Source organism: Poromitra crassiceps (assembly GCF_964638095.1).
Source record: "Poromitra crassiceps genome assembly, chromosome: 2".
NCBI lineage: Eukaryota > Metazoa > Chordata > Actinopteri > Beryciformes > Melamphaidae > Poromitra > Poromitra crassiceps.
In genome coordinates, this window is record NC_139624.1 from 99,703,358 (window position 1) to 99,728,623 (window position 25,266).

Sequence of the window (25,266 nt, forward strand, 5' to 3'; positions counted from 1 at the left end):
CCCACTGCCATCAGGTTTGTGAACTCCACTCACCTCTGAAACCTCACTGCATACCTCTCCAGCAATGTATATGTTGAATGTTCTGTATTTATGTTGTCATATGTCTGTCTATGTACTGTAATGTCTCATGCTGACACAATATTCATGTGCTTAACAATTGCTGTACCAAAAGCAAATTCTGTCGACTTGTTGTGCAGTCCTTAATAAATGAATCTGAATCTGAATGCCAAGTGCCAGTGATGTCAACGTTGTTGTCGCCACTCAAATGACATTTCTCATAAAGCAGCTGTGAAAATCTGGTGGAAGCATTTTAAATAAAAAGTGAAATGACACACAGATGGTTTATAGTCACTTCAATAGAACTCTCCCCAATGCAAAATTCAAACAGGTTTAGTTGCCAGTAATGACCGTAAGAAAGGCAGATGTAGTGAGCAAAGATGGATGATTTAATATTCCATAGCTTCTGTCCTAAGCAAATCTAACTGACATCACTATTGTGAACACAAAACAAACAACACTTCTGATATAATATGATATTAGTGTTTTAGTAAAGTGTATCACTCAATACAAAAAATTAAGGCTTTCATAGAACCAAAAGCCTATGGCTTAGTCTGCAGAAAAAACATGACAAAAGCCATAGTAATTTAGACTCAGGTGTGCATAAACTACTTCCTTTTTTAAATACAAAAATGTGAAATTACAGTATTATCGCTTATTGGACAGGAGAAGCAGGTATTTGTCGGTTATATCGCCGGAAAATCCCCCTTAAAGTCTATAGATCCCCCCCGAAAATCTATAAATCCCCCCTATCTGAAGAACATAAGGGGGGAATTCCCCCCTAGTTTGCCAAGTGAATTTGAAGCCCTGATTGAAGTTTGAGACTGTTATCGCGCTCTAATCCTCTTCATCACTTGCTCTCTGCCAGGTGCGGCTGACGCTGATGCGTTTCCTTCCTGGTGTGTTTATGGACGCCATGCGGGACAACGCCGAGGCGGCGGTGCACATATTTGAAGGAACACATGAAAACCCTGAGCTCATCTGGAATGACGGCTCCAGGGAGACTGTCTCCACCACTGTCCGAGAGATGATGCTCGAGTATGACTCCCTATTTAACCACTAGCCAAAGGTGTCAACTTGACACCTTTGGCTTTACACTGTAAAGTATACTAGCCAAAAGGAGGGCAGGTGTGAGATAATATCCGAGCATAAGTTGGGTATTGCCACCATAGCCATCTAGAATGATGCTCGTCATGTCATTTGCCTCCTCTAATCTTTTGCAGGCACTTTAAACAGCAGAAGGATAATCCTGATGTGAACTGGAGAGTAAGTGCAATAATGCATAGATGCCAGATGCAGTAGCCACGTGTTGTCTATGCATGAATGTCACATTAAACTCCTTGACTCTGTGTTCAGTTGCCAGAGGACTTCACGGTGGCGTACGGAGCAGGACAGGGCGAGCTAGAAGTGGGCGGAGTCTTCCTGCGTATCTTTATCACTCAGCCAGGCTGGGTGCTGCGCAAGCCACGCGAGTTCCTGGTGTCACTCATGGAGACGGTGACTGAGCTGCTGGAGAAAAACAACCCCAATGTGAGAAACGGAAACGCACAGATCAGTTGATTCAGGGTTTTTCCTGCATAGAGGAATTTTGGCACACTCCAAAGAGCTTTTAGCCTCATAAAATAAAACATCCCACTAAGTTGTGAGGGACATTACTTTATTCTTTGATGTTGGGTTGCAAGGAAATGTACTGTACTGTTTTAGAGAATATCAAAGTTAAAGTCTCACATTTTGTACCTTGAAATAGATTATTTTCTGAAACTGGAGGTGCTGTAAAAACACATTGCTGCTCAGTATTCAGGATAACCCTGACTACACACTAACCCAAAATGTATTACTGTTTCATTTTAGGGAATTCCGAAATTAAAGTCCCACATTTTTGTGTTGAAATGACGTCTGAAAAAACACATTGCTCCATAAGTTCAGTCTTTACGCGGACGGATCACGCTCACTGCCGTGCGTATCGTAATCACTCCTGAAAGGCCCATCCATTCTGAGCCAGGAAAAACCCTGTGAATGTGCCCAAACAAACCAATGATATATATGTGATGCTCTGCCTAACTCAGTTTTCTCGCATCAGCATTATCACTCCTTACCAGCACCTCTGGTCTCACGCAGGGTGAGGCCCTGGAGACGGTTACCACGGCAGCAGTGTGTCTGTTCAGCACGCAGAGCCAGCTGGCCGACCAGGTTCCTCCTCTGGGTCACCTGCCCCGCATCCTGGCAGCACTCAACCACAAGAACAACGCCGTGCCCAAGAGCTCCATCCGCCTCATCCACGTGCTGTCTGACAACGAGGTGAGTTAGCAGAGCAAAGAGGCCACTCGAGCAGAACGTTTTGTTCAGCAACCAGCTGTTCCACAGTATGTCACAACATTCATTATGACTCCTATGTAGGTGTGGAAAAGTATGGAAAATTAATTCAATCATTTATGGGTCTTGTTGTAGATTGTTAATTGCACGAAAATCCTACAAATGGTCAGGGGAAAAAGCTTTTACTGTGTGTTAATTTCTGGTACAGATATTAACACACATTCAATGCATCGGTAGGCCCGCTGTCACATCACACTTAATAATATTGGTTGTTGTGAACAATTAGTGATATAGATCAGCCTCTATCAACATATGTCTTATTGAATGCCAAATCCAAATCCAGTGGCAGAAATTAATGTTTGGAATAAAAAGTTGACGTTTGTTTAAAAAAAGATTGCATGAGCTTCCGGTACACAGAACAAGCCGATGAGTTTGTCTCCTCGCTGCATTGTGCTATCTGGTAACATACTGTAATGTCCTGTTCTGTGTGAGCAGCTGTGTGTAAGATCCATGGCCTCTCTGGAGACTATTGGCCCTCTGATGTGTGGGATGAAAATTAGGGCGGACATGGCCGGATTGGCCTGTGAAGCTCTCAACCGCATGTTCCAGAGGGAGCAGACAGACCTAGTGGCGCAGGTAAATTGGCTCCATTGTTATTTTCTTACACAATGCTTGATTGTTAGTCGGTGTTATTTCATTGACAATGGATGCATGAACTCAACAGGCTCTGAGAGTGGAGCTGGTTCCGTACCTCCTGAAGCTACTGGAAGGAATTGGCCTGGAAACATTAGACAATCCTTCAGCCACTAAGGCCCAGATCGTAAAGGCTCTCAAGTCCATGACACACAGTCTGCAGTATGGAGAACAGGTATAGTCGGACACCATGACCAGCAGCATTGTTGATCACAACTGTTGTATGGAGAGTAGCACTGCTGTTTTAATCTTGTTTTTCTTCTTGATTGTTGAAAGTTGATCAAAATTCAAATGTCTTGTCTAGTTATCTCATTTGAAACCACTTCACCAACCTCTGCTTTGCAGGTGAATGAGATTCTAGCCAGGTCCACAGTGTGGAGTGCCTTCAAAGACCAGAAACATGACCTTTTCATCTCAGAGTCTCAGACCGCAGGCTATCTGACAGGTACAGCACTGCTTTAAACCCACAATTACCTCCTCCACATGCACATCACAAAACCTGACATTTGCTTGACAAGCAAAGCCGTTGAAATATTTTTGTGATGGCCAATGTGCTTAAAAGGTAAGTCTTGAATGCCGTTCTCTGAGCTGATGTTGAATCTTAACGCTTGCCTTTTTCCTTAAAACCACCTTGTGGCTGACTCCTCACTTTTGCTTAGTGCCTCTCTTACCCCCTGCAACCTCTGCCCTTCCCTTCCTCTGTCTCCTCCTCCACATTTCCTCCTCAGGGGTTTCCACTCCTTCTCTCATGGCCGCCAGTAGCCCACTGCGAGGTGGGCTCTAGACACCCGAGCTGGGCCCTCGCAGCCCCCCCTCCCCTCTCTTGCTCTGACGCAGGTAGACTTGGATCTTGCTCCTACTGCCATCCCTCGCCTCTTTACCTCCATTTTTGTCCCACACTCGATTTTCCATTCCCATCTCTCCATCTCCGCAAGTCTGATTGTGAGAAAAGAACCTCTCTCTGGCATCAGTCTATAACACACGTCTACACCCCCCTCCACCGACTGCACCATATTCATTTCAATAATGATAAATGATGAAGTGATCATTTGTTTATTTTTCTAACCCCAGTGCATAAATACTGCCTTCACCATTAGCAACATGAATAGAACAGACTTTGTGCTTTGAAGGTAAACTCCCCTTACTTCCAGTATTCTGCCCGTCTCTGACTTACTTGACGCAGGTGATTGTACACTTAGCTATGCTGCTTTTGAAGACTGACTCTTAGATTAACTGAAGCAACACAAATGAAGCTGTTTAGGTAAACTTGGCTACTTGACAAAATGTATTTACCGTGCATACCGACATGTAGAAATTTTGGGTTGGTGGGAGAGTGCCAGTGTCAGTTTTGGTAAATTTGTGGTATATTACCCAGCCCTAACACTAGTTTACATGTTTTAGTTTAGGACCTCCTAGTATATAACCACTAGTACTCCATATTACACGCCTGTTCACACCTCTCTCCCTGTGTCTTATCCACTCGTATCTTCCTGCCGCCTCTAGGTCCAGGAGTAGCAGGATACCTTACAGCAGGAACTGGCAGCACGGTAATGTCCAGTGTCCCTCCCCCTGTGGACAACGACATTGGAGACCTGGGCTGATGGACACACAGACAGTTGGAGACGTGTGCTGATGGACACACAGCCAGTCACGGCTCCGGCGCCCAGACTGCCCTGCAGTGTCACAGCCACAGCTCCCAGAGACAGTTCAGCTCCCAGACGAGGGGATGGAGAGGGGGAGACGAGAGGAGAGCGGGCCGTCACTGAACATCACCAAAATGTCCGCAACACCTCCTTTAGTAACACTCTCCAACCCCCCATCACCCTCCCACCTTTCAAACGGCTCTCAAGTCTTCATAAACACTTTCTAATTGTTTTAAACGATGACCACATTTGTTTTTGTGCTTCTTTCTTGTTTCTTCCAATGACACAAAATAGTTTACTTTTTGTATGAATATATTTTTTACTCTTGATTTTTTCCTTTTTTGTGTGGGATAAAGACATTGGAAGACTGAGGGTTGTTATATATAAATGAAGCCCGTCTCTCCTCCGTTGTCACCGTCTTCCTCTCGTCACATCCTGATTGGCTACACTTACCCTTAAACCCGGTCTAATTGGGGGAACTCACCCTGGTTTGAGATCGCAGGACGGGCATCTCTCCCCTAGCAGAACATTTGTAACATTTCAGTGCACAGGACCTATCCACCTCTTACATTAATAACATTTCATTTACTAGCTCATAATGTTGGGGTATTGTAAGGAATCAAATGTTAAAACATGAGCTGGAGAAAATGGTTGTGTATTATTTCTCTGCCCCGTTTCTCCACAACTCTGAACCCATGAAGCTGCCCGGTCTCTGCTCCCCACTATAATGATCTTGATTCATACTTCATTCTGATCTCTATTTGAAGGCTACTCTTTCTGCCTCGACTTGTTTTCTATGTAATTTCCCTTCCCCCAGAATGCAAAAAGCACTAGAATATTTATAGGTGAATAATAAACTTTTGCCACCGGAAAAGAGCTTCTGCTAAGACATGAGGAATGATACTGACTGATTATGAATCTATGTGAAAGACTAGTGCAATTGTGAAATGTTCAATGTAATATTACGTATATAAACTTTCTATATTGAATGTACATTAAAAAAATAAATCAGTCGCACTTGTACATAAAATTTTAAGAATAAAAGGGAACCCACAGTGTTGTTCTTTTGTATTTGCATTTGTGTTTGTCAAAGCAACAGGTTTTTAATTGTCAGGCTTCCTAGAACAATCACATCTGAAGGTGAAAATGAATAGGAATATTGCAGTGAATAAAGTGACCACTAAATGCGTTGTGCAGCATTGGAAAGTCATGTCATCACTCAGTGTTTTGTTTTTGTTTTTGATTAGAGCAAAAAAAAAAAAGGCTGGACTTCCACAGGAAATTTTTATATTAAATTACAGATTACATTGAATTAAACATGACAGTGTCAATTTGATAACACAGGCAATTCCCATACAGGCAGGCTATTAAGGAGAAAATGTAATAAACTTGTATGGGAATAGATCTTTATTGGGTGAAGTGAAACCTGAACATTTTTATTTAATCTCTGACAAAATGTTGTGGTCTCAGTGAGTTGCCTTTTTGCTGCTGACTCATAAATAATTCTAACCTTGCAAGCCAGCAGGATTCTCGTGAGATCTTAGATCTCCTCGGGGTACTAAAGTATAATTCATTTTTCCTTTCTAATTGAGACATGTAAAATGGTCAAAAATCGAAATTGAAGAATGGAAAACAAGCAAAAAATTGTAAATTGAAGCTGAAAATCAATTTTCAAACAGAATCGAAAAACAAAATCAATCAAAGTCTGACCCCATTTTTCATTTTGGCCATTCCCTTTTAAATTCAAGTTCAAGTTTATTAGTGTCCCAAAGGGCAAATTGAGTTGCAGCAGATAGACATACAGATAAAAACACAGACAAGAACAACACAAGTGGCATGTTAACATGTTACATGCATGTAGTTAAGAATAAATAAAAGGCTAAATAAAACATCAAGGACCTTGTTTGTGACACACAATGGCCGATAAATGTGCAAGGTAGCATTAAAGTGCACAGCGATCAGTAAAGTGCAGACACGCAGCGACCGGTAAAGTGAGGTAGCAGAGTAAAGTGCACAAATGGCCAGTAAAGTGCACAAAGTAATGGAAGGATAAATCAATAATAAAAAACAATAAAAGCAATAAAACAATAGAAACCATTTTTTATCATTTTATCATTCATTTTGGAAAATTAACATTGAAAAGTAAAATTCAAAGTTAAAAATTCAAAATTGAATGATATATTATTTTATATTATATTAGTTTTGACAGTAGGCTACTTCACATATAATTACTCCTGTTGAAAAATATTTAATGAAACATTTACAGAGCTATGCTTGTTACTGCTTGGGGGGTTGAGTAGACTACTTGGGCTTGCTTCGGGCTGCTTCTTTAGTTTTGCATTCTAAAACAGCAGGTAGCATATATATGCATATTATTAAGTTTCTTAAAGAAATTGGGGTAGACACAAGTATTTAAGAGTAGTTGTTTTGTTTTGTTTTGAATCCCCTGTTCCACAATCCAGTCCAGTTGGTGGCGGTAATGCACCTTTAAGTTGGTTGCCAACCGCCATAAAACACTAAAGAAGAAGAAGTGTTGCATTCTGATGGTTCCGCTGGAAACTTGCGTCCGTACGGACGGAATAATAGGTAACAGCGGAAGTTACGCCTTTGGCGCGAATAACAACAATAGACTGCTATTGCCATTTTTGTAGCGAACGCAGATTAACTTATTCTTTTAATTGTTTTCTGAAAGAGTATAACATTCCGGTTATGATAGATATGAACATTTAATATTAGTGCTTTACGTAGTGGTTACACTTCGATTTTTTTGGGGGGGGGGGTATGTGATTGTTCGAGCTAACGCTAGTTAAACGCTAACAAATGTGTTCAAGCTTGTAAACGTTACAAGCTAACGTTGACAAGATTGCCCGTGATGTGTAACGTTAAACGTTAGCTCTTCTTGTCAGTCGTAAAATACACATTGCTTCCACGCACCCTATACAACTTCGTCATGTCTAAAGGAGACAAGGGAGCCTTCATTGTGAAGTTTGTAGAAACGAAAGGACAAAAGACAGAGTCTGTTGTCAAGGCTTATGAGGTGAGCTCTACTAGCTGTCTTCAAACGCTTCACAAGTATGTTTAATGTTTACTCTCTTTTTTTTGTTAATGTTAATGATGCTTATATTTTGTTTCCTGTCCTTACAGGCCATTTTGGAGCTGCAGGATGAGAAGCACGTGAAGACCATTGATGAGGATGCTGTTTTACAGCTGGACCATAAAGACAAGTCCCTGTTTGTCTTCAGCAGCTTCACCACTCCAGCCTTCCTCCACTGCAAGAAGGTCAGCACTCCCTCCCATCCAGAATGTCACAGAAAGCGGCAAATTGTTATCATGGAGGTTCATTATTGATTTCTGTGTGTGTGTGTGTCTCCCTCTCTCTCTCTCATTACACTCTTATAGCTTGGCTGTAGAGTGGTGAGTCCACTGACAGTGTTGTACTGCCTGCAGCGGCAGCGCTGTGTCCCCAAAGCAGAGCAGCCTGTCTATAACATGGCCATGGCTGATGTCACCATCTCCTGCACCACCCTGGACAAAGCAACACGGGTTAGTCCACTGCCCCTGATTCTAATTGTAGATTGGATGAATTATTATTTCCATTTATGATTACCACTGGTAATCGAGCAAAGTATAGTTGTATGCATGTGCATTTTCTGGACCTCACTAGGAAAAATATTAAAGTTGGAGTTTAATTAGATACATTAATGTTAGGCAGAAGGCATAGAGAATAAAATAAATCGGTGTCTTTATGTTTCTACAGGCAGAAGTGATGGACTTGGTACTGCTAATGGGTGGAAAGGTCTATCTTGACCTGAATGTGTCTGTCACGCACTTGATAGCAGGGGAGGTGGGCAGCAAGAAATACCTGGTGGCTGCCAGCCTTGGAAAACCCATCCTGCTGCCTACATGGGTCAAAGCATGTTGGGAGAAATCTCAGGACAGGTATTTACACTCGACACATTTCTGTTTTGATATCTGCACATTTCACTGTTTGTCAACCTGGCTGCATCACAGTAGGTTTGTTTGTTTGGAATTTGCCATTCAATGTCCATTTCATAGCAATAATCCAATCTAATTATAGAAAAATAGACATACAGATTTTGTTCTTGGAGCAAATTAACTATTCCAAAACACAAAAAATTAATTTTAGAAATAATCATCTGAAGTTCATCATTCAATATCACTAAAATAAAGAGAATCCCATATGTAAAAGTATTAGCATTTTGCCAGTGAAGGACACTTTCCTTTTAACTTGTACCATGACTTGTTTTACTTTGGTGCTCTGTGATTTTCTCGTGTAGGCCTCCCTAGTTGGTACTTTTTTCAAATGGCAGATACTATCTCATTTTGGATTGAAGTTCTATTAACCAGTCTCCCATCTGGGAAACTGTGTTTCCCTCAGTCTTTTCAGGTACACAGACTTGCCCATGGAGGAGCACAGGTGCCCTGTGCTGCGTGGCTGTACTGTTTGTGTAACAGGCCTCACCAACATGGAGCGCAAAGAGGTGCAGCGGCTGTGCCAGCAGCACGGAGCCAACTACACTGGTCAGCTCAAAATGAATGAGTGTACACACCTCATCGTCAGTGAGCCAACAGGTAAGTCACCAACAGTTCCAGTTTCATTGACCTTCATTCAAAATATTTTTTGTAAGGCTCATGTATAGACCGTTTCACTGGAATTGTGTTGCTAAGGAACAGTTTGGACTCTTAATTTATTTCCTGTCAGCTATAGGAAGTAAGCTAGGGTAAATTTAGAATGTTTATGTTGTCAAGCTGAAATGGTCTATAGGGATACTCAACTTGCTTTGCCCGGGGGCCACTTTTGTGAAATAGCAGGGATACTCAACTTGCTTTGCCCGGGGGCCACTTTTGTGAAATAGCAGGGATACTCAACTTGCTTTGCCCGGGGGCCACTTTTGTGAAATAGCAGGGATACTCAACTTGCTTTGCCCGGGGGCCACTTTTGTGAAATAGCAGGGATACTCAACTTGCTTTGCCCGGGGGCCACTTTTGTGAAATGATAGGAGGCCAGCAGGGGCCGCTTAATAAACGAACAATATACATTTTTCTGTAGCGGATTGTAGGTTTTTGGGGTGTCAGCCGGAGTTTAGTCTGACAATGTTGTGCACACCGGATAGTTAGATAGGTTAAGTTAGTTAGGTTAAGTACATAAGTGCCTGGGTAGCGAGTAGATGGCGGTATTTGACAATTTAGCTTAATTTAATTTAATTTGAATTAGATTCTAATTCGCAATGAAAACTAACGTGAAATGATTAGAAAATGGTCGGGGGGCCACTCTGCACCCTTTCGCTGGCCGCATCTGGCCCCCGGGCCGTAAGTTGAGTATCACTGGTCTATAGGCTAACTCATTTTAGTTTAGTTTATTTTTCTAGAATTCTGCGTTATGAAAATATTTAGGGTTAGGGTTATTTTTCATTTGAGCACTCGCTGAAGTTGAGAATAGTCAAATGTTGACATAATGCAAAACATCCAATAAGCAATTCTGCTTCCCAAAGTGCTGATCCAAAAGTAGATCAGTAATCCTAACTAACAATCATGATCACAATATCTAGCAAAATAATCATATCATCCATCATATATAATCATATTGTGTTTGGTACCCGCATCGCTAGCAATATGATTATTACATTCAGAGTTTTTTCTTTTCTTTTAAGAGTAAGCCTTAGCAAGACAGTTCAAGTTGGAGTGAGACAGGAAAGATTGGCAGAGAGACAGGGGTATCATGCATTTACACAGTACACATCTTAGCCACCAGGACGCAGCCCATATTCTGAGTATTTGTGTTTGTTTGCAGGTCAGAAGTACGAGTGCGCACGCAAGTGGAATGTGTACTGCGTGTCTCTGCACTGGCTGTTTGAAAGCATAGAGAAGGGCTTCTGTCAGGATGAGAGCCGGTACACTGTGGAGCGCGGTGCACCAAAGGCCAGCCGACCGCATACCTCCACCCCTACAGGCACCAGCAAGGGTGAGCCACAGATCTACACTACACTTTTTGTTGTTTGTCTAATTATGTTGCCCTTAGTCCAGTGATTGGGGTTGAGCACAACCATTTTCCCTTGAGCGTTTTAGAGTTGGAGTTTTATCCCTATAGTACCGGGAATAATGAATTAATTGATTTGTTTGTTTGTTTGTTTGTTCCATCGACTCCAGAGGGTCCATCTCTGTTGGGCGTGAGCCACATCTCTGTCAATGCCAGTATGACGATAAATGACACAGCGGTCACCAATGTCACGCTCAGCCGTTTGGAAGCTCCAGACCCCATAGATAGCCTGGACCTCACCGTCCGCCCTGCCGATGATATACTGGATGGCTGTAAGGTAAGTAGATTGCCTCCATTCTCCATTTTTGGAAAGTCATTAGCAATATTTCTTGGGGATTACACAACCATCCTTGGTTTATACAGAACAGAGATTTTTTTAAATACTTTTTCCTATTTTGTTCTGATCACTTCCTGGTTTAAAACTGTGAAACAAAGACAGATTTGAGGCTTTATTTCACAAGTGTTATTTCCCGTGCAGCTGTATCTGTGCGGCGTACCAGCGAAGAAACTGGAGAAACTGCGGCGCCTGGTGAACGCTGCGGGCGGCCTCCGCTTCAACCAGCCCAGTGAAGACCTCACACATGTGGTCATGGGCGAGCCAGACCAGGACCTCAACAGCTTCCTGTCCAAAGCCAACCACAGGTGTGAATGAACCACTGACTGAGATGTTAGATGTGCTAGCTCCTGATTTGGCCACTTCTAAGCTTATTAGTTCAGGGCCTGAACTTCAGGCACATGACGATGCGCGCGTACCATTTTTAAAGGGGTGGGGCGAGTACCCGAACAGCGGAAACATTACTCGAGTACTGACGTTATGAACGAGCACCCGAGTACTCCCGCCCATCCCTAGTTCAGGCTACATCCAAAAGTTTTGGTTAAAGTTCAAGACTTTGTAATGGAAAATGTGGTTTAAGAAACATACCAAATGTATGAAAATAAACACATTTTAATATACAGCGAAATGGAGACATGAGGTGGAGAATACATTTGCTGCAGTTAGAGAGGCACCGATCCCCTTTTTTTCAGTTCCGATCCGATTCCGATATCTACCGATACTGATTCCGATACCAGAGCTCTTGGCAACTCTCCCAAGGAGCTGCAGCCTCCATGTTTTACATAGTAGCTGTCTCCTACTCTGACATCATCATTTAGTATTTGGTTTGGTAATCAATTATCTCATAGCATTCGTTACCTGGATTTAATATTCCACAACATTCAATTAAACAATTAATGAGGGGTCATTAGATATTTACAAAACAATTGATCCACTCAAAATTATTAAAGCAGGACTAAACCCCCCAGATTTCTTGCAAAACGGTATTCTACTTGATTTGAAAACTCTGCAGGCAAGATGGCCGCCTATACTCCCTCCTTTAGCTGGCAGAATTCCTCCCCCATAAAGTAACATATCTTGGCCAATAAGTATGTAACGTACACAATAAAACAACCCGTAATATCTTAATTTGATGTAGAATGCAGAGGACATGTAACTGTTTAGTTAAACTTGCATTCCAGGAATATTGTGCTCTAAAGATAACGTTAGTGGCTCGAGACTGTTTCGTCCTGAAACCCACTCGCTTTGCACCAGAACACAATTCGGGGGTGGTTTTGGCGTAACCTATGTGGTATTCGAAATAACGCATCCGAGATAGAAAACGTTATGAATATAGCCACGTTATAAACAACAAACTAACGCTGGTGATCCGTATGGAAACAGTGTTACTCGAAATGGTTAAAAGTTATATCAATTTGGTCATTCAGTGGCGTTTTACTGCCATATAACATAACTAACTAGCGGCTAATATTAGCCACAGTAGGCATTACCCATGGATGCATTGGTCTTAAAGGGCTCGCGCCGCGTGAACTACAGTAATAATAAATGGGGAAAAAAACAATTTTTCACATGAGTGGGGCACGTTGCCCCACCGTGACGTCACGATGTACCAAATATCCCATTCATTTGAGGGCACAAAAAAAAGACCCATAGAGGGAACTTATGCTGCTGAAAATGATACAAATGGTACAATGGTAACAGTTTGGTCTCAAATGTGGAAATTTTGACCAGAATTCTTCACACACCACCCCCAAAGTCATATTATATTGGTTAAAAGCTGAAAAAAAGTGTTTTGGGGTTTAGTCCTGCTTTAAGTTAACATTTCAACAAATAAGCAACAATTAAACACTCCTGCCACTTTACCACATTTGGTAAAGTGGCAAACCCCCCAAATATGTATGAGACTAAAATATTTCCAAAACTAAGAAAGAGATATTGTTGAGTTAGCTAACCACTAGTCTCGCTGGCCAGCCTCCCCTCCCTTCCGTGAGAGTCGTCTGGCTGCACGGAAACAGGCTACAGGGATAAACCCTCCCCTGCTCTACAGCTGCTCACCATTGGAGTGACTGTTTCAGTCCCTGCCGGATGTCTGCTCCCCGCTTATTACAAGCTCTGTCATTGGCTCCGACCATGTCAATCAGAGCGGCTTCCGCTCCCTCCTCCCTGTGTGTCTCTGTAAATAGTGCACTGCCGCCTCAGTGAAAACAAACGCTAACTAGCTAGCAAGCTAACGGCAGAAACCTACACGCTAGCTCATTGCTACACGCTGAAAATGGCAAGTTGGATTGTTGGAAACTATTTTCCAAGGGCACTGCCGCCAAGCGCCGCCCATCGCAATCCCACTATGGAGACCTGCGCCGCCAGACTCCCCTCCTGGTAGGGAGTGGAGGCTGGCCAGCGAGACTAGCTAACCGCTAATGTTACTACCTCACTTCTACTAGTACTTACTAGCAATGTTTCATGTTATGTTACGGTGGGTTTATGGTCCAGTGCAGGCTATGAATGGAGTCTGGATCGGAATGTGGATCAGTGACGACAGTCCGATATGTGAATTACGTCATATCGGCAAACCGATATCAATATCCCATCCCTAGCTGTGGTTTAACACGCTTGCAGCACATGAGATAATTGAGATGTTGCTGATGTGACATGTACTGTAGGTGCTGAGAGCCTTGTGTCTCTGCATGTCATCTCCCAGGCCCCATGTAGTGACAGTGCAGTGGCTGCTGGACAGCTTCTCCAGAGGCAGCCTCCTCGCCGAGGCAGGCTACCTCCACCCTGACTGTCTGCCCCCGGCCCTGGCTGCTGTAGCTATGCCTGCCCCTCACACCCCCACTTCCTGGCCCAGCCTCACCTCAGCAGCTCCCCCTGTGGCCAGCCCCAGCACTCCCAGGCACAAGAGAGCAGAGGAGGATCTGCTGTCTCAATACATGGATGATGACCCGACAGTAGGTAAGAATCTGCACGGTTGTTGAGGGAATTACTGGGGAAATCAAAGTATTGTCATGCATATTTTTTAGTATACATATGCCCGTGATCACACGGAAATGAATGATCTTCGATCGGAAAGCAACACATTTGACACATTCAAATGAGAGAATGTTGCCACGATGCCATTCCTTTACTGGGCTATTCTGTTGCCATGGAAGTGTTGCATACATTGGATTTAATCCACATGCATTGCTTATACATGTATAAACTTGTATAACCAATGCATTTTACTAGGGCTCGACCGATATGGGTTTTTCAATGGCCGATGCCGATATTTAGAGAGCAGGATGGCCGATATATAATGCAGATTATTATAATTTTTTATATGAATACGATTTTTAAATACGATTTATATAATAGTGAATGAGAGTCACTTAATTATAAAGATACAAATGGGAGTGCTGCATTGGGTCAAGACATCAATATAGGTTAGCAGAGTAAAAATCAGGTGCTCTTCCAGGATGGGGCATATATAGATACAAGATAAAAAAAAGAGGTAGCTGTCCAGTGTGGTTGCAGGAAGTTCCCCAGGTGTTGGAGGCAGCAAAAGGAGACATCCGAGGCACTCTGAATTATATTAAAAATCCTTTATTCTAGCAGGGATACCAACGCGTTTCCACTCAAAGAGTCTTCATCAAGGTTACCCTGATGAAGACTCTTTGACTCTTTATTTGACATTGAATGAGAGTATTTGGGTAAAAAAATCAAGTAGCCTATAATTCCCTTATCCATTCATGCACATTGAAAATCTAATATAACATTATACATCTAATATAAGATATATATATATATTTATCTTTTTTATCAAATCGAAAAATACATTGGGTTATGCAGTAGATTTCAGCAGTGTAGCAGTGACTACCGGTACATTAACCATAATGATGATGATAATAATGTAGCCGTTTAGATTTGCTGTCATTTGATGGGAGAAGTGTGTTTACAGAAGATGATGGTGAAACTTAACGTTAGGTTTTATGGGTGCATGAGAGTAAGACTCACATTCTTAGCTTTCAAAGCTCAATATATACTCTCAGTAACTCTTATACGTTTACTGTCTGTAACGTTATGATTGCAGGAGGTGCATGTACTGTGAAATGCTCGGGTTGATAAGAGTAATAACGTAGATGCAAGCCAGTTCAATCTCTCCTCGGCTCAAGCGACGAGTCAATCCAACGTTATTTACAGCAGGTTGCATTTGCTCATGTGGGCTAGAGATTCAACAAGGGCTCAACACTTTTTCACCGCCTTAACAACTGTCCCAAAGCATGTTTTTGTATGTTTGTTTACATTTGTATGAACTGGTGACAGGCTCGGGTAGGAGGAACGTTACTACGCTATCTCTCATTAAACACTGCACACACAACAGACACACGCACACACGCACACACACACACACAAAAAAATATATAGAAAAATAACAATCAATCTCGTTTATTAAACACCATGACATGACAATATATTAAAACTCGTCTGGCCATAGAATGGCCAAGATACACCGGAAATATTATTTTGACCCATCTAAAATCATGTCATATGTGACGTTCTTTTTTACAGCCCCGTGACTCGCGGAGCCCATCATCGTTGTACATGGCTAGTTGGCGGCGACTAGCTTTCACGCATCTCCAGGACTGTCCGTCCGATCGACTTTTGTATGTCTGTCCATCGCGTATCTCGAGAACCGTTTGTTGGGTCGACTTCAAACTTGGGGAGTGTGCTTAGGGGGACCTGACGGAGTGCAGTGTGGTGGGGGAAACGGGCACTGCACTAGTAATTAAAAATGCCTATAATCAGCGCAGATTAATTGGCTGGCCGCTACATTTGACCCTCTTTGCTAGCTGTCTGTGATGTTTTCATGATGAAGAAATTTAATCAATTAGTCAAAGTTAGATTCAATAACCATCCCTGCTCTTTGCATGATGGAACTCATAGTTTGCACAACATAAATGTATTACAGATTAAGTGTGCTTGTGTTTTAAGTAACACCATGTAGAAATCTTGTAGAAGATTTGAACATGTCCTGTAGTTCACCAACATTTGACAATAGACACATTTTTTAGGTTATATTTTTATTTTATATATTGCGACAAATGAAATCTCATTCCCGATTTTATCCTCTTATTGTCCTCTAGTTGAAATGGCCCAACCAGCAGAGGGCAGCAGCAGGAGATACAGCATTACAGTTGCACAGCCGCAGCCTGAGCCCTGGGCCCCAGACCAGACCAATGGAGCAGAGGCAGACTCCACCTTGCAGGAGGCCAGTGAGGCAGGCCTGTTTGCTGGGAAACGTTTCCTCCTGGTGGGCTTAGGTACTGAGGCGGAAGCCCACCTCTCTGTGCTGGTGACAGAGAATGCAGGCAAGATGCTGGTGAGCCGCACACGAGCTGTGGCAGACTACGCCGTGGTCCCGCTGTTAGGCTGTGAGGTGGAGGCCACAGTGGATGAGGTGGTCACTGATACCTGGCTGGTAAGATAACAACATGTATGTTTTATTCTTTTGGTCTGTACAAAGTAGGGATGGGCGCGGGTACTCGGGTACTCGAGTACCGTAAATTCCGGACTATAAGCCGCGGCTTTTTTCCCGTTTTTTGGCCCCTGCGGCTTATATAACGGTGCGTCTTATCTATGGATTTTTTCAGAAAAAAAAAAAAAAAAAAAAAAATCTCTCTTTTTTAGCACTCTTTCTAACTATAAATCCACTTCTGTTTTAATTTCCTCTCTTGCCCTCTTTTCACCACACCGCGGACACTGTGTGCACTGTAAAAATAAACAACGGTGGTGTTGTGTTATGTTGTTTTGTTGAAATGTTACGGTAATACGGTAAATGGGAGCTTCCTCAAACAGCCATCAATGGGCCCGACAATCCCCTCTGTGCGTGACCACTTACATATGGTAATTACGGTAAGCAAACGGCCACTCGGCCATCAACTCCCTCCCCCGACTACCAGGAGAAAATCACAAACTTCGGCGAATTCACACAAAGGAAGATCAAGGAATATTCCATCGAACCGGAGCAGATCATAAATATGGATGAAGTGCCTTTGACGTTCGACCTGCCACTCACTCGGACTGTTAACAAGAAGCGCCCTGGAGGATTCTTTCACCAAAAAAAAGCTTTGCTCATTCTCGACAGCATGAGAACGAGCAGTAGATGATCATGAGGTGGTTTTTCAGACGTGTCGATATAGCAGTTTATCGAGATGAGAGGATGAAAAGCACACACTGGTGCGGTGGTGCTGTCTGAAGTGAATACAGTGACTGTGAGTAGGCTAATACATTGCACACGTTTCAGGTGCAATTATAGAACCAAATCAGCCTTTTCCCCCCTCCATCTCTAAATCGGACCAGTTGTAGGCTATTAGGCTACCTTTTTTCCTCTGCCTGTCGCGCTGACTGCATTCACGCAGCCAGCAACATTTTGCGACTCATTTTCTTTTGAATTGATAATCAGGCTCGTTTATATGCATTGTAACTTCATGTTGGGATTTCCATTGACCATTGGTTGGATTTGAGCATGCAGGGGACGGGATATGGGGCAGATCCCCGTGCGTAATCACTGTGGCAGCTGCTGCAACGGGGAATCACTCAAACGCAACTTCAATGGAAACGCCTACAAGTCGCAATTGTACATTGTCGAAGTTGTAGAAATATCGCAATTCTTTTGCGAAAAACTGTAATGGAAACACAGCTATAGATGAAGAGGAGTTCGTTGGTTTTGAGTGACAATGAAGGAGAGAGGAGAGTGGTTGACGAAGCCACCCTGAACCTGTTCGTTTCCGACACTGAAGATGAGGACTTTGGTGGTTTCAGTACGCAGGAAGAAGAGGAAGACGAGCATTAGTGACTTGACTTCTCTGGTTACAGGTTTGCTGCACATATAGCCTATTGTTGTGTGATTTTGTCTGGGGATTAGTGACCTGACTTTTGTTTTGTTTTGTTGAAATGTTAATAAATGGGAGCTTCCCCAAACAGCCATCGCTTTCCCGACATTCCTCTCTGTGCACGAACCCTTTCATATGGTAATTAAACATCAAAACACCCGCGGCTTATAGTCCGGTGCGGCTTATAGAAGAAAAAAATAGTCAATTTTGGTCCCGCGGCTTATACACCGGTGCGTCTTATAGTCCGGAATTTACGGTACTCGTTCATAACGTCAGTACTCGAGTAACGTTTCCGCTGTCCGGGTACTCGCCCCACTCCCCACCCCTTTAAAAATGGTCTAAATCTACGCATGCTTCGTTATGTGGATCTGGCAGCATGAACTGCACGGGCGTCAAATCAGCCAGAATGTACTTCAATCATGAGAGGCCAGTTGGTAGGATTTAACAAACTTTATTTAGCAATCGGCATGCATGGCAAATACTTTGGCGCTTGACTCCATTGGCCAGTGGCGCTGCTCTTGAGGCAAGAGGAGGGCACCTGCATAGGCTAGGAGATCCCCCCCCCCCGTGGGGGATCAGGAGTCAAGACTCGTTGGTGGCGGACTGGGGAGGTGGGTGGGGCAAAACAATGCTTCGGAGGACGGCTTCAAGGGAGATGGACTGCCGTGAACTAGCTGCTGCTATGATCGGCCAGAGAGAGAGAGGTGACGTAGAACCCTTGCTATATATATGAGGATTAACTGACGTCATGTTTGACGTCATAGCAGACGTCATACTAGGACTTTGACTGACCACGTTATGCTAGAACTTGACTGTCGTCAGGGGATGATCGGATTATGCATGAGTGGCCTTCTTCTTGAAATATGGTCTGGAGACCTCACTTCAATCATGAGAGGCCAGTTGGTAGGATTTAACAAACTTTATTTAGCAATCGGCATGCATGGCAAATACTTTGGCGCTTGACTCCATTGGCCAGTGGCGCTGCTCTTGAGGCAAGAGGAGGGCACCTGCATAGGCTAGGAGATCCCCCAAAAGGAAGATCTGATTACCGGAGGTTAATTGAGATCTGCAGGCGCCAGTAGTTGATTGTACTTTTCTGGCCTTCGACCTTTTAGCGACTTACAGCTATTTGCGGCTGGCGCTCCCAACTCGGTCGGGCCTTCGATCTTGATACATTAATGTTTACTTGGTACATGCTTTTCCTGCCTTCGACCTTTTTTTTTTTTTTTTGCGACTTACAGCTATTTGCGGCTGGCGCTCCCAACTCGGTCGGGCACCTCGCGATAGCGCTTCCCGGCTTGGCCTACCTGGCCGCCTTGGCGCTTCGCGATTGTACTTTTCCGGCCTTCGACCTTTTTTAGCGACTTACAGCTATTTGTGGCTGGCGCTCCCAACTCGGTCGGGCCTTCGATCTTGGTGCATTAATGTTTAGCTTGGCGCTTCCCGGCTTGGCCTACTTGGCTGCCTTGGCGCAACTACCCTGACTTTCTCCGGCTCTCTCTTTCTCTATCCCCCCAAAAATTGTACTTTTCCGGCCTTCAACCTTTTTAGCGACTTACAGCTATTTGCGGCTGGCGCTCCCAACTCGGTCGGGCACCTCGCGATAGCGCTTCCCAGCTTGGCCTACCTGGCCGCCTTGGCGCCTCGCGATTGTACTTTTCCGGCCTTCGACCTTTTTAGCGACTTACAGCTATTTGCGGCTGGCGCTCCCAACTCGGTCGGGCTTACCTGACTTAAGGCGCTTCCCGGCTTGGCCTTCCTGGCCGCCATGGCGCCTTACCTGACTTAAGGCGCTTCCCGGCTTGGCCTTCCTGGCCGCCATGGCGCCTTACCTGACTTAAGGCGCTTCCCGGCTTGGCCTTCCTGGCCGCCATGGCGCCTTACCTGACTTGGCGCTTCCCAGCTTGGCCTACTTGGCCGCCTTGGCGCCTCACCATTTTAACTTGGCCTTCTTGGCCCCCTGACTTGGCCTTCTGACTGACCCTGACTTTCTCTGGCTCTCTCTCTTTCCCTTCATCCCTTGAAATGAATCAAATTGTACATTATCGGCTTTATTTTCGCATGCAAAAGTAGCGCGAGACCCATTCCTGGCTGTTCATTGGCTAATGAGTCTCGCATTTTGGTCCTCCGCTGACGCCACTCTCTTACTAGAGGACACTAGATAGAAGTAAACTACCTCGACCAACCTTCGTCTACTGTCTCACTGTTTCCTAATTCCCACAGTTAAAAGAAACGCCAGGGCATTTTACTTTGAAATTTGTTAAGAACAGGAAGTGGTGTATTAAGACTGGGTAGCTTGACACGGAAAAAGACGTTAGCATTCCCTGGGCCGTCTGACTTCGGTCTGGAAGTTATACAGTAAACACTCATTCTAACCTGATTCTAACTGATGCTCAGACATGCTCCATGGTGAAATATGCAATGTGCGGTGATAACGTCACCGTCATCAGGCAGCGACGTGACGTCTTTTACTCACGCAACCTCCCGTTTATTTACGGTTAAAGTAAAGACTTAACTGCCCGGTGATAGCAGAGGGGTCTGCGCCTGCCGTGCAACTGACCACAGCGACGTGGAATGGAACGGCCTGTGATGCCTGCTTGGAGGAGAAGCCTGGGGCTGGACGCCTGAACACCCGGGACAGGAACGGCTGCTGAGCTGTGGCGCGGCCCGTCGCAGTGGCGCGCCCCGTGCCTTCTCATTGTGGCTACGTTGGCGGCCTGTGGCACGGCCGCTTCGCCGGTGTCGTCAGGCGTCTCGGAGGGCAAATACGCTCCGTGGCTGGTCCGGAACGGGGTATCGTTGTTTAAGCTGTCGTCACTGTCCAGGACTGCTCTGGCTCGGGATCCGACATGCAGGAGTGGGTGCTGATTCGGTCTGCAGATGTGGTGCAAAACAGCCGCAAAACAATGCTTCGGAGGACGGCTTCAAGGGAGATGGACTGCCGTGAACTAGCTGCTGCTATGATCGGCCAGAGAGAGAGAGGTGACGTAGAACCCTTGCTATATATATGAGGATTAACTGACGTCATGTTTGACGTCATAGCAGACGTCATACTAGGACTTTGACTGACCACGTTATGCTAGAACTTGACTGTCGTCAGGGGATGATCGGATTATGCATGAGTGGCCTTCTTCTTGAAATATGGTCTGGAGACCTCACAAGTTCGTCATCCGCTTTGTTGATTTCAAAATAAAAGGCTTATTAGGTAAGTTGTAACCTTATTTATTTTGAGTAATGCGTTACAGCCATAGTTTCACGCCATATAACATCACAACGAGTATTTTGATATAAGGTTTGCTGCTTCGTTCGTTGAAATACCCTTTTCTCCTCCAACGTGCATAAATAAGCTATTTACTTTTGTTTAAGTAACATTATTTTGAAAGTTTTAACCGGAAGTTTTCCAGCTCATCCCGAAAATAGTCGCTGAAGATATGCTCCCGAAGGAGACAGATGCACGCTTCTTCATAGCGCACGCCCGATAAAACTCATTCAAAACTTTGCAGTAGTTTACTGACTACACTGTCGTTTCCCATAACGTTAGTCACAAGAAATGTGGAGAAAGAATCGCTTTTTGGGAGACAATCGTTTCATGGTGATCACTATTTAGCTGCAGCTGTAACGTTAATCACACTGGTCAGTGGTCAGTTTTCACTTTTTGGCAGAACACCAGACCTTGTAATCCGTGGATTTACGTTAGTGTAACAGTGATCATAAAGTAAAATGGATGATACTGGACAATGGACATGTATTGGAATTGAGCCTTCGCTTGTTTCACAACAATATTGTCTGCTCCGAAGCGCTAATGCCATCCATCCAACCATCGGAGATGCTGTCTGAGGTAGGCTTTAGACGTTAGCTTAGCGTCACCTCACCTAATATCACAGTCAGTCAGTCCCTCTCCTCACATGCTCCAGGTAGCGCTTTCTCCATGCAAAACGTTATGTGTGAACAGCCCCACACACAGCAGATTACCGCTGCTCCGTCATTACCATAGTAATCACATAGACCCCCACCGCCCCCCCCCCGCGCGCGCGAGTACTCGAGTACTCGTTCATAATAGAAGGAGAGTACTCGAGTATTTAAATTGCTTAAAATGCCCATCCCTAGTACAAAGGACAGGATTGTACAAGAGGGCATATACAGTATTTTGTTTTTGTTAATTGATTCTATTAATTTAACAAAACAACAAAAAATGCTTTTAATAAAGCATTTTCTTATGTTGTCTCAAGTGTGTTGTTGTTAATGTGACCAATTTCCATTGGTTTTGTGATGTGTTTCTTAGCCACTGGAAATGTTTTTCTCGTGTTTATGTTCTCTTTCAGGCCATGTGTGTGGAAAAGGAGTGTGTTCTGCAACCTTCCTCCAACCCTTTGTTCACCCCTGTTCCTGTGATGGAGGGTTGCTCTCCTCTCAAAGGCTGCGTTCTCTCCGTCAGCCAGTTCACTGGAACCGAGAGGGAGTCCCTAGTGCATCTAGCCAAGCACCTCGGAGCAAGGTACACCTACCGTGCAGTCTGATCACACGCACACTTACAATTTTCTTACCTACCGTAAATTCCGGACTATAAGCCGCGGCTTTTTTCCCGTTTTTTGGCCTTTTTTGCCCCCTGCGGCTTATATAACGGTGCGTCTTATCTATGGATTTTTTCCAAAAAAAAAAAAAAATCTCTCTTTTTTAGCACTCTTTCTAACTATAAATCCACTTCTGTTTTAATTTCCTCTCTTGCCCTCTTTTAACAACATAACATAACATAACATAACACAACACAGGTAAGCAGAAAGAAAAAGACGAAGCAATCACGCCATGAATGAGGAAATGACTCACCTGCTGGAGGCTGGAGATACACCGCTTGGGCTAAACTTTTACTCCGTGAAACACTATCGATTAAGTCCGACATCACTCAGAGGTTTTGAGCAGCTTGAAAACAAGTTTGAAAACGTGCAGAAGTCCATCCACTCACTCACTAAAGAAACTAAGGCAACCGTGAACAGAGTTTATAATGCGGAAAAGCGCATCCGCGCACTGGAGGACAAAAACAACACAGTGAGTCCGAAAATGGATAAAATGCAAAATCGAAACCCTGCACACGCAGGTTGATGACTTAATCAGCAGGAGTAAAAGAAATAACATTCGCCTGATCAATGTAAAAGAGGGAGCTGAGATTGGTGACATGGACGCTTTCGTGGCAAAATCCTGTGTTACATCCTGGACCTGAAGGAAGGCGAGAAACCACCAGAGGTGGACAGGGCACACCGGGCGCCTCGGCCACGTCCAGACCCCGGCCTGCCACCGAGGGCCATCTTCATCTGCCTACTCCGCTGGCCCGACCGTCAACTCATCCTCCAGGCTGCGGGGAAGAAGCCCCTCACCTGGGAGGGTACGCGCTTTTTCGTCCGGCAGGACCTCTCCGCGTTGGTGCAACAGAAACGCGCAACATACAACAGCATCATCGAGTCAATGGATATCGCTTTGGCGTACTGTACCCAGCGAGACTCGTCATAACCATTGATGGACAGCGGCGGAACAAGAGCTCAAAGTGAAACTGCCGAATATCTTTTGAGTTGGACTGGTCAATAGTACTGTGAGTAACTAAAATAAAAAAATAAAAAACGGAATTCTCTCTTCTTTAGCACTCTTTCTAACTATAAATCCACTTCTGTTTTAATTTCCTCTCTTGCCCTCTTTTCACCACACCGCGGACACTGTGTGCACTGTAAAAAAAACAAAAAATACCACAATGTGTGATTTTGTCTGGGGATTAGTGACCTGACTTTTGTTTTGTTGAAATGTTAATAAATGGGAGCTTCCCCAAACAGCCATCTCTTTCCCGACAATCCCCTCTGTGCACGAAGCCTTACATATGGTAATTAAACATCAAAACACCCGCGGCTTATAGACCGGTGCGGCTTATAGAAGAAAAAAATAGTCACCTTTGAAGGTGCGGCTTATAGACCGGTGCGCCTTATAGTCCGGAATTTACGGTACTTTACTTTACTTTACTTTATTGGTTTATTGTGACGGGACAATGCACATTAATGGACATGTTCAGAAATACAGAAGCCTCTATATACGAAAACATGTAAATATGCCGGAGTTAGCTAATGCTAATTTACATCCGTAGTCCCCAATAAATATCAAAACAATCACTCATTACATTCATTCAACGCACAAACTGAAATATACATGTAACGTGTCATCGCAAAAGATACCACAGCATTACAGACATCAAAATTACAGCAAAACACAGACAGGAATGAATGAATGAATGAATGAATGAATATTTTATTTTCGTGTCTGGCTGCATGCAGCCCATCCCTTACGGGATTATTCAGACACATTTTAAATACAACAATTGTTTCCAGTGCCAACACACTGACACAAAATAATAAACATTATAAATACAATATATGACTTCAATCAGACCTACACAAACTTTTTTTTTTTTTTTTTTTTTTTTTTTTTTTTTATGAAAAAGGATGTTAGCGGCTAGACAAGATGATGCAATTTACAATACAAACCACGTGAAGAATGCTTAGAAATGAAAACAAATTGAAACCATGTTGGCATGTTCTATCTACAGTGCCACTATGCATAAGTTAGATGTTTCCTTCTGTTCCAGGCTTTATGGATATAATTAGATATTGCAAATGTATGGTTATTAAATAACAATTTAACAATATCACTATCCAGGGACAGACCTACATATGACGGTACTTTGTCAAAGAGTGTTTTTCTTAGGTCGTCATAGAGTGGGCAGTACAGTAGAAAGTGGGTTTCATCCTCAACTACACAAAGATCACAGTAGCCACATAGCCTTTCATCTACTTCAGTTCCATTGTACCGTCCTGTTTCAATATGCAGTGGTAATATCCCAGAACGAAACTGTGCACACAGAGATCGCTGGCTCTTAGATAGATCATACACAACATATTTTTCACAATCATACACAGATTTAAACTGACAATATGTACGTAATTTCGGTTTATCATTGATTTCTTCCAACCATTTAGTTTTATATTTTATCATTGCAAGTTCCTTGAACACCCCCACATCCACTTTCCGCCTGTGGATGTAGAGATGCTCAAGCCCATGCTCCTGGAGAAGATCCAACATTTCTGTCACCCAATGACCTCCTATTGAGAGATCCCACGTAAAGATCCTGCTCGCCATTCTGTCATCTGGCAGGTCAAGCATTCTATTCCACAGGTTTACCATATTGCTCTTCCACCGGATTTCACACGGTATCCATCCCATGTCACCATTAACAGCAGTTAAAGGAGCAAATTTGTGGACTCCAAG

General features: G+C 43.8%; 2 protein-coding genes across 2 annotated transcripts in view; both read left to right on the top strand.

Annotated features, from left to right (window-relative positions):
* dnajc13 (DnaJ heat shock protein family (Hsp40) member C13) overlaps positions 1 to 5,752 on the top strand; it is a 64,186-nt gene extending 58,434 nt beyond the window's left edge. Inside the window, exons 48-55 of the mRNA XM_083652046.1 lie at positions 926 to 1,095; positions 1,281 to 1,323; positions 1,414 to 1,587; positions 2,176 to 2,355; positions 2,866 to 3,006; positions 3,095 to 3,238; positions 3,409 to 3,508; positions 4,567 to 5,752. Of these exons, the coding sequence (XP_083508172.1) occupies positions 926 to 1,095; positions 1,281 to 1,323; positions 1,414 to 1,587; positions 2,176 to 2,355; positions 2,866 to 3,006; positions 3,095 to 3,238; positions 3,409 to 3,508; positions 4,567 to 4,664 (1,050 nt within the window). The 3' untranslated portion in view covers positions 4,665 to 5,752. The remainder of the gene's footprint in view (positions 1 to 925; positions 1,096 to 1,280; positions 1,324 to 1,413; positions 1,588 to 2,175; positions 2,356 to 2,865; positions 3,007 to 3,094; positions 3,239 to 3,408; positions 3,509 to 4,566) is intronic.
* Positions 5,753 to 7,373: 1,621 nt separating this feature from the next.
* Positions 7,374 to 25,266, top strand: part of topbp1 (DNA topoisomerase II binding protein 1) — a 44,446-nt gene continuing 26,553 nt past the window's right edge. Inside the window, exons 1-11 of the mRNA XM_083650732.1 lie at positions 7,374 to 7,743; positions 7,851 to 7,985; positions 8,106 to 8,249; positions 8,464 to 8,645; positions 9,106 to 9,299; positions 10,519 to 10,689; positions 10,875 to 11,041; positions 11,243 to 11,406; positions 13,797 to 14,050; positions 16,219 to 16,553; positions 22,290 to 22,462. Coding sequence (XP_083506858.1) covers positions 7,657 to 7,743; positions 7,851 to 7,985; positions 8,106 to 8,249; positions 8,464 to 8,645; positions 9,106 to 9,299; positions 10,519 to 10,689; positions 10,875 to 11,041; positions 11,243 to 11,406; positions 13,797 to 14,050; positions 16,219 to 16,553; positions 22,290 to 22,462 — 2,006 coding nt within the window. The 5' untranslated portion in view covers positions 7,374 to 7,656. The remainder of the gene's footprint in view (positions 7,744 to 7,850; positions 7,986 to 8,105; positions 8,250 to 8,463; positions 8,646 to 9,105; positions 9,300 to 10,518; positions 10,690 to 10,874; positions 11,042 to 11,242; positions 11,407 to 13,796; positions 14,051 to 16,218; positions 16,554 to 22,289; positions 22,463 to 25,266) is intronic.